Source organism: Haliaeetus leucocephalus, unplaced genomic scaffold (assembly GCF_000737465.1).
Source record: "Haliaeetus leucocephalus isolate CR32 unplaced genomic scaffold, Haliaeetus_leucocephalus-4.0 Scaffold295, whole genome shotgun sequence".
Taxonomy (NCBI): domain Eukaryota; kingdom Metazoa; phylum Chordata; class Aves; order Accipitriformes; family Accipitridae; genus Haliaeetus; species Haliaeetus leucocephalus.
The window spans coordinates 6,590,632-6,600,084 of record NW_010972731.1 but is presented as its reverse complement, the minus strand read 5'-3'; the positions used below and the strand labels follow the sequence as shown (position 1 = coordinate 6,600,084).

General features: G+C 52.5%; 1 protein-coding gene across 1 annotated transcript; it reads left to right on the top strand.

The window, feature by feature from the left end:
- Nucleotides 1–4,431: 4,431 nt before the first annotated feature.
- KCNJ12 (potassium inwardly-rectifying channel, subfamily J, member 12) lies at nt 4,432–5,721 on the top strand. The gene has a single exon (XM_010570343.1). It carries the CDS (start codon nt 4,432–4,434, stop codon nt 5,719–5,721), a length of 1,290 nt encoding a protein of 429 aa, XP_010568645.1.
- The last annotated feature ends 3,732 nt before the right edge of the window (nt 5,722–9,453 follow it).

Below are 9,453 nucleotides of genomic sequence, written 5' to 3'. Positions count from 1 at the left end.
GGTTCCCTGCACGCCTCCGTAAGCCGGGAGAAAATCCATGCTGGGAGGATGCAGGAGGGGAACAGCAGCCCTGATGGCTCCAAAATGTGTCCCCTCCAGAGGTACAGGGAAAGGTGTGATGATAAATGGCATCGACATATTCAGCCGGCTCTAACTAATGACCTCCCCAGCACTCGACACATTTTCCTGGCACGCTGGCTGTTCAGAATATTGTTGTAACATTTAACTCCCTTTTAAAAAAAAAAAAAATAAAAAATTATTAGCCGTGCAGTTGGCAGATTGCTGGAGACACTTGGATTCTCTGCGGGAAACCGCTCCGCGGTGGGAGTTCGGTTGCTGCAGTTTAGTGGCAGGAGTCATTGCCTCTAATGTCAGCTCATTAGCTGGGGTAGTCCACGGCATCGCTGTGTTCAGAGCCCACGGGGAGCTGTGGGCCGTTCCTTCCCGCTATTAATATTATGGGCCTGTTTTGTTTCCAGCGTGTTAACGCTATTAGCGCTGCACAAGACGTGTGGCACGAGCGGCAGGGGATGGTCCCGCTCCCGCCTGACACCCAGCACGGGTTTGTCTCCACCGAAGCTGGGGCTGGCGATGGGATTAAGGGGCAGCGATTATTAGGGGAATTTTTGAGTTTGTTCCCAGGGGGTAAAATTGTGATGGTCAGGGGTGCGAAACTCCTGTGGAAGGAGGCAGGAAGGGGGATGGAAGCTCCTGTAACACCTCCTATCAGTACTGTGGGGTGGTTTTGGCTGTGGGGAGATGTCAGGGTGATGCTGGAGAATGGCACTCGTGGCCCAAGAGAATGCAGGGTGACCATGGGGCCATGGTCCCCAGCCCGTGCCCATGGCTGAGCCAGTCCAGCCATGAGTTTCCACAGGTTCGCACGAGCCCTCTCCCAGCCTGAGCCTCCCACGGCGGCAGCGTGGGGCTCCAGCCTTCAAATTAAAACCAAACCAGAAATTCAGCTTTCAGCAAACTTGAGAAAGTGTATTTCCAAACAAAACCGTGCTAAATAAAGTACTAGCCGCAGGCGGCCGCCTGCTCCAACAGATCCACTTTGCTCGCCTTTATTTAGCTGCCGTCTCCCCATGCTGCCGTTGCCAGCCTGGGGCTGGGAGGGTTTGTCCCCCCCGAGAGCTTTGGTGTTTTGGGGACGACTCAGTCCCATAGCTTCAGTGAATGTGGGGTCCCACGTGGGACGTGGGCTGTGTCACGAGAGCTGCCCTGTCTCTGAAAAGTGTCAGCCCCTCAGGTCTGTCCTGGCATCCCCCCACGGCAGAGGGTTCCACGAGTCTGGGGTGCTCAGACAGGGTGAAACCCTGTGTGACATGGGAGGAGGGGGAGGAAAGAGAAAGGAGGGAGAGAGGGAGGGAGGCAGAGAGGGAGGAAGGAAGGAAGGAAGGAAGAAGAGAAAGAAAAATAAGGGAGAGAGAAAGAGAGGAAGAGAGGAAGAGCAGAAGAAAGAGAGGAAAAGAAAAAGAAAAAAGAGAAAAAAGAAAAAGAAAAGAAAAAAGAGGAAAAAGAAAAAGAAAAAGAAAAAGAAAAAGAAAAAGAAAAAGAAAAAGAAAAAGAAAAAGAAAAAGAAAAAAGAAAAGGAAAGGAAAGAAAAGGAAAGGAAAGGAAAGGAAAGGAAAGGAAAGGAAAGGAAAGGAAAGGAAAGGAAAGGAAAGGAAAGAAAAGGAAAGGAAAGAAAAGAAAAGAAAAGAAAAGAAAAGAGAAAACAAAAGGAAAGAAAAGGAAAGGAAAAAGAAGAAAAGAATGAAGAAAGGAAGAGAAAAACAAAGAAATTTGGAAAGAGAGGAAGAGAAGAAAGAAAGAAAAAGAAAAGACATGAAGGAGGAAGGAAGAAAGAGAAAAGAAAAAGAAAGAAAGAAAAAAGAAAAGAAAAGAAAAGAAAGGAAAGGAAGAGAGAAAGGAAGAAACAGAGAGAGCAAGAAAGGAGGGAAGGGGGAAAGGGGGGAAGGCAGAGGGAGGGGAGCGGTGGTGGTGACTGGGGAGCCCGAGGGTCCCCGGGAGCGTCACCCCCGGGCGAGAGCGCGCTGCTGCCTCCACAGTCACCCGGGCACGTCTCCCCTCCCAGCACAGTTAATCCAGACCCCAGCTAATCCTCTCGCAGGTCACTGGGAGCTCATTGCATTTTGTTCACTTCTCAAATGCATCTAGAATTAATTAAAAAAAACAAAACCAACCCTAACAGTACATTCATCCTGTGGCAAAAGCATTGGGCATACTCCCTTGGGGTGAGCCAGAGGGGTGGTGGAGAAGCAGCCTTTTCTGGCTCCAAATGCTCAACTCTCATTAAAAAGGAGGAGAGAGATTAATGAATGCAGTCGGTGTGGTCAGGAGGAAGACTCTGGACCCATGACCAGGCTGGAGTTTGGCAGCGTGAGCCTGTAGCCAGCCTGACACGTCAGCTCTGCAAAGCCACTTTGGTCCCGTTTGACTTGCAGTGACTATGAAGTTGTAAATATTCACCATTAATATTAACTGTTCTTGCCTATTTTACTCTTCCCCGTGGCTGTAAGGAGGGAGAGGATCTCGTGCCAACTGCCCCAGCTGGGTGCGAGCAATCACTTGGTCTGCTGTCATACCCAACAAATAACTGCGGCACTTGAAAAATCAGCTTTGGGGTTAAAAAATGGTTGTGCTGGGATTGCAGCAGATGGAAATACGTTGTTTGGCATATAAGATGGTGGCACGCGTGGGTCTGTGTCCAGCACCTGGGAGGTTTGGGCAGGTTGTTAGTGCTCCTGCTTGTGGTGCTGGGCTTCTGCAGGGATTCTCAAGTCCCAGGCTAGATTTGGGGAGAATTTCAATAAAAGGCAAGCCAGGGTATTGCTGCTGGCCAGGCTGACGCAGTCCCAGGCAGGCTGTCCCTGGCAATCCTTCCCGGTGCTGGGCTGGCCCTGGCCACTGTGTAATGGAAAGGGTGTGCTTGTCCCAGCGTGTCCCTGGGCACTCGAGCTGATTGCAGGAATCGACCGCATCGATCCCGCCAGCGGATCCGACACAGCACGTACAGCCCGGCGGATTCGCCTGTGCCTCTAGGCATGAGCCGGGCACCTCTGCGCTGGGGGGACAGGGTGTCGCGGGGGGCTTTGCACCCACTCCCCCACCACGTTGCTGCCCCGTGCGTGTCCCACCGCCAGCAAAGTGGTTTCATCCCCAGTGACACATCCCGTGTCGCTAAATAATAGGATGAGCTGCGACAGGGAGTGGTTTGAGGAGCACTCCTGCGGTGCCACCACTTTGGGGTGCTCGGGACGTGCCATGTGGCTTCTCCACAACCCATCCGCTGCCTGATGCGGCCCCACGTGCCGCATCGCAGAGGGGTTGGGGGGGGCCAGCAGCCTGGCAGGGTGCCGCTGGGTTCCCCCACCATGGGCTCACCTGCACCAGGGAGTCCACCCGGCTTGGACCACCTCTCCCATGTCCATACCACCTCTCTCCCAGGCAAAGCTGAGCGTAGGTCCCTGGCCCTGCAGCTGAACCCTCCAGAAGGGATCAAAACAGCTCCCTGTTCCCCAGCGGCAGTTGTCCCTTTATAAGACTTGGCCAGCAAAACCCATCTGTGACCGTAGATGGCTCCATGTCCCAATGGATGCGTTGGGAAAGTTGCTCCTCAGGACATCTGCCCTGAGCAAGTGCCTTCTCTGGGCCTTCTCCAACCGGCTGCACATTGGCCATGTCCTCTCCCATCCCCAGGCTAGGGGACGGAGGTTAAATCCACATTTTCCTGTGGTTTCCCTCGACCCCAGAAGAGCTGGTGCTCAGGAGGTCGAGCGAGTACTGCTGCGATGTGCTGGGCAGCGGTCCATCTGGCATGGGCAATGTGAACTGATGGAGCCGCTTTCAGGCGTACCTTTATTAATATCTCTGCGCTAAGGAGAGCGGCTTGGCCTCTCTGCTTTCCTCTCCAGCAGCCTGACCCTGCTCTGACAGCAGAGCTCATGAGAAAAGCAAAGGGGGGGAGACTCCAGTGCTACCCGAGGTTTTGCATCCGCTGGTGTCGTTGAGGGTCCCACAAATGCCACGTCTCCCCAGCAAGGTTTGCTGACTCGCTTTGTAGTGTGAAAGAATAAACTCTAAGACCTTCTTCCTTCTTCGTGTGTGGTTTTTGGGAGCAGCCTAGCCATAAGAGTGAGAGTAAGGGAAGTTGGGGTGGTCCTCGCTCAACATGCAGCCACCTTCGTCATCAGATCCATGGCCAAACACCCCCTTGGGTCCTTTTGCCGTGAGAGGTAACGGCTGTGTCTTTGTTTTCTCATTGCAGAGCCTCTCACGGGATCCACGTGGTGACGTGGCAACCAAGACGTGGAAGCTTGGGACTTCTCTTCCACCGCAACAGAATTTGGGGGGTGGGCAGGGGTGGGCCAGGGGGACATCAGGAGTCGCAAGACCCTTCACCTTCACTGTGGGCTTGGCTCAGGGATGACTGCAGGCAGAGTCAACCCTTACAGCATCGTGTCCTCCGAGGAAGACGGGCTGAGGTTGACCACCATGCCAGGTATCAACGGCTTTGGCAATGGGAAGATCCACACCAGGAGGAAATGCAGGAACAGGTTTGTAAAGAAGAACGGTCAGTGCAACGTGGAGTTCACCAACATGGATGACAAGCCGCAGAGGTACATTGCAGACATGTTCACCACGTGCGTTGACATCCGCTGGAGGTATATGCTCTTGCTCTTTTCCCTGGCATTTCTGGTGTCCTGGTTATTGTTTGGGCTGATTTTCTGGCTAATTGCACTCATTCACGGAGATCTAGAAAACCCGGGTGGAGACGATACCTTCAAGCCTTGCGTTCTGCAGGTCAATGGCTTTGTGGCTGCTTTTCTTTTCTCCATTGAGACCCAAACGACTATTGGTTACGGCTTCCGCTGCGTGACGGAGGAGTGCCCGCTTGCAGTCTTCATGGTGGTGGTTCAGTCCATCGTGGGGTGTATAATTGACTCTTTCATGATTGGTGCAATAATGGCAAAGATGGCCAGGCCCAAAAAACGGGCCCAGACATTACTTTTCAGCCATAATGCAGTAGTGGCAATGAGAGATGGAAAACTCTGCCTGATGTGGAGAGTTGGGAACCTCCGGAAAAGCCACATAGTAGAAGCCCACGTACGAGCTCAGCTAATTAAGCCCAGGATCACAGAAGAAGGGGAGTACATACCTCTCGACCAAATAGACATCGACGTGGGGTTTGATAAAGGCTTGGACCGTATCTTCTTGGTGTCCCCCATCACCATTCTTCACGAGATCAACGAAGACAGCCCCTTGTTCGGGATCAGTCGCCAGGACTTGGAGACAGACGACTTTGAGATTGTGGTCATCCTGGAAGGCATGGTAGAAGCCACTGCTATGACAACGCAAGCTCGGAGCTCCTACCTGGCCAGCGAGATCCTCTGGGGCCACCGCTTCGAGCCTGTCTTGTTCGAGGAGAAAAACCAGTACAAAGTAGACTATTCCCACTTCCACAAAACCTACGAGGTCCCGTCCACCCCCCGCTGCAGCGCCAAGGACTTGGTGGAGAACAAATTTCTGCTGCCCAGTACTAACTCCTTCTGCTACGAGAATGAGCTGGCCTTTATGAGCCGCGATGAGGAAGAGGAAGATGATGACAGCCGGGGTTTGGAGGACCTGAGCCCGGACAACAGGCACGAGTTCGATAGGCTTCAAGCCACAATAGCGTTGGATCAGCGGTCGTACAGGAGGGAGTCGGAAATATGACGCTTGGTCCTTCCACTGACTTTTCCGAGGGTATTTTTTTTCCTCCTCTAATCTCTTCCCCTACAACCCGCTCAAATTATGCAGAACAATGCAAGTGCCATAGGAATGCTTGAGAAATTAGTATCGTTCATAGTTTTCAGTTTCATCGCAATAACCACTGAGCGGTCTGCAGGAGGGGACGGTGGCAGGCCACGGCGCACCTTCCGTGCCCGGCACCTGCGGCGGGGCCACCGGCTCTTGGGGGACGGACGGACGGACGGACAGACAGACAGATGTAGAGAGGAGGGTCCGTGGGGCGCAGGCAGGCGCTCGCCCCGTGCGGCCCCGCAGGGCTTTGCTCTCCCCGTGGGGAAAACGCCAGCGTTTTCTTGGAGCCGAGCACTGCGAGATCCAAAAAGAGGAAGTATCAGGAAACAAATCTTTCTCTCTCTCTCTTTCTTTTTTTTTTTTTCCTTTTCTTTTTAACTGAGCAGCAACAACAAAAAAAATTGCTCCTTCCGGCAGGTGGTCTGGGTCAGTTGCACAAGAACAACACTTGAAATAACATGCAACATTAACGTACTTCTTTTTAATTTGGGAAAAAGCGGGGGGGAGGGAGGTGAGAGGGTTTTTAATTTTTTCACCGTACCGTTTGGGAGACTGTTTACCAAAATAATAATAATAATAATAACAATAATAATAATAATAATAATAATATTAAATCTGAAAGAAGTGATTCAGTATTTTTTAAAAGTGAACAAGGGAATGAATAAGCCACCGGCGTCCTTTGAGGGGGTGACTTGCTGGGCAGATGCAAGAGCTAGAAGACAAGACTGCATCCAGTTTGGGGGTGGGTTTTTTTTTTTTCCACTGGCATGGCTTCATAGGCAGAAAACAGATGTAAGTGGCTGGAGGTCCGTGGCAGTGAAACCAAGTAGCGTAATTACTGGCAAAGTAGCTAATAAGGAAAAGCCAGATTGTGATAGAAAGAAGCATTGTAAACACAGTAATTAGCCAATTTCTGGAAATATTGATCTTCAGGGTAGAAATGGGGTCTGGGGCATCAGCTGCTGAAGTGCTGGGTCTCCCCCAACATCTCCGATGGGGAATTCATAAGTTTCACCAAAACTGGGACAAAATAGTGAAAAGCACAAAAAGGAGAGTGGAAAGCTCTCAAATTTGGGTATTTTCTCACTTTTCCAACCAATTTGGTATTTTCTCGCTTTGAAAAATCATTTCAAATGTGGAAATCAATGTGAAAGTCATCTCGTTGGGTTGCACTTCTTCTAGCACAGGAGCTGCCTCTGTGCCAAGCTGGGATTTATGAATTCCCCGTTCACCGGAGAGTCCTGCTTCAGAGGCAGATGCTTTTCCGAAAACAACAGATGCCAGTTGAGAAAACCACCCCGTCTTGTGCTTCAACCCGTCCCCACGTCCCGGCCTCAAGGTGTATTGTGCCTTAGAGATGCAAACTCATTCCTTGCCCCAGCCCTCCTCCACGGCACCCCTCTTGCATCCCCCCCACCGGCGTGACATCCCCTTTGCTCTGCCCCCATGAAAGCGCCCGCATCCCACCGTCCGCTGCGTTTTAGGCTGCCCTTGATGGCACGCTGGTTTAGCTTTTGCTACGGCACAAAGCAAACCACCCCGTGCGTGGGAAGCCTTTGCTCCTGCCCTGCTCCCTGCCTTTGCACAGAGGGAAGGAGCCGGGAAGACACGGCTTGCGGGTCCCTTCATCCCGGCTGTGCTGCTCATTGGTGCTCTGGGAACCAAAATTTGGCTCCCTGTTCCCCGTGGCCGTGGGAAAGGCTTCGGTACCCACAGGCATCCCACACCCAACCCTGGGAGAGGAGCCTCGGCAGCACCTGGCCTCAGGGAGAAGGGGTTGAAAGTGGGATCCCCGACACTGTTTCGGCTGACAGGCTCCCGGTGCTTTTCTCCCCCCTCCCCACCCACATCAGGGAAGCCGTGTCCCGGGGTTACAACTTGCATGTCCAAACATCAGTGGCAGAGGCAGAATTTGTCCTGTGTCCCCATCTCCTTCTTGCAAAGGGCTCTGGGGAGCAGCTGCCCCCGTGCCCCCCCCACTGCCCTGTGCCTCCGAGCATCACGTCTCACCGGCCGGCCACGGGATGGGGACCGGGACTTCATCCCCGCAGAGTTTCTTCCCACCTTGTTCCCACCAGCATCCATCACCGCCATGCCATGCTGCCCACCAAGGGGCTGCTCTAATTTTGGCTTCCTCTAAAAACCAGCCACTGGGAGAAAAGAGCCCCGGGGGGCAGCGCCGGGAGGGGGCCAGCCGTTTTGGCACCAAGTGCCCCAAACGGGCTGGCCCCAAAAGCAGGGACACATAGGGATGTGACATCGAGCTCTGGCCACGACATTTGTGTTTCTAAGGCGGTGAACACGGATGCCATCCTATTGCCAGTCCCTTTGCTCCCGGGGGGGAGATGGTTTTGCCACTCGCTTTTTGCCCCATAGCATCTGGGGGGGAGGGTGGGAAGGATGAATGGGGGGTAGAGAGATTTTGTGCGTGCACTACTTATTTATTTTTTTAAAAAAATGCTTTTAAGTCATTTAGGTTCTTTTGAATAAATAATAATTATAAAAAAAAGGTGCACATCTTGCTGCTGTAGGGTTCTCAGAGGGTTAATTTCTTTATAAATATATATATATATCACAGTAAATATTTGTATAAAAATGAAAGAGAAATAGAGATGTCTTTAAGTAAATTATTGCTTTTAAAGAAACTTCTATGATTGTACAGTGTTACCTGGGAGAATAGAATAATATATACAGATGTATTTTTAAACTGCTGTGTAGGAGGATGTGAACTGGGCTGGGGAGCGCCCGCGGCCGGCACAGAGAGGGGGGGTTTGGACCCTCCCCGGCCCCCGTTCACGCACCCCCTTCCCCAAACCCCGCTAGTGAGGATCTAGCTCTGGCGAGTTGTCATATATATACATCATATAGTCCTCGTCCTGGCCATGGACCACGCCGGTACATAGTGTATAAATATTATTTTTGCCTACGTGTGAGTGCTCTGAGCTACTGGTCTTTTTTCCTACCATCAGGGAGCATTGGGAAGGCTGCCCAAGAGTAGTTTTAATCACATGAATTATCAAAGAAAAGGGGGGGAAAAAGAAAAAAAAGGTGAAAAAAACCAAAAAAGTGGTGTTTGTTTGGCACTCAGGTTCCCCGGAGAGGCTGGAAAGGCACAGGGATGCTCTCGGGATGTGAGTTTTGGTGTCGATCACAGCAGGGATGGAGCGAGATCCCGTCGGGAAGGGGCTCAGAGCCGTGCGAGGGGACACGTTCCCCCCCAAAACAGCTGCCGGCCATTTCCTCCGAGCCGAAGCCGCTCCATCCATGGAGTTAACTCCGGCATTACACTTGATCTTTGGAGGATGGCAAAAGTCCGAGAAAGGAAAGAGCCGCTAATCTTCTTGGCCAGCATCCCGTAGGGATTGCCCTCGGCCGGGGCTCAGGGCAGCCTCCGGCAGCAGCAGCCACCCCGGCTGGGGACCGGGGGCCGGACCCGCTGCTGCTCCCACTCGGCTTCACCCCAAAAAGATTCACGGGTGAGAGCAGAAAGCGGCCGCAGCCCTGCACCCCAAAACCACCGGCTGGGAAGAGCATCCTGCGGCCCCGACAGACGCGCGGTGGCCCCGCTCGGCCGGGCGGTGGGTTCCCCGGGCTGGGAGCCGTCGGGACGAGCCTTAGCTTCTCATAACCCAATTTAGTGCACTT

What these genes read in the sequence shown, in the direction of transcription:
- KCNJ12 (XM_010570343.1), top strand. Translation starts at nt 4,432, where the DNA reads ATGACTGCAGGCAGAGTCAACCCTTACAGCATCGTGTCCTCCGAGGAA.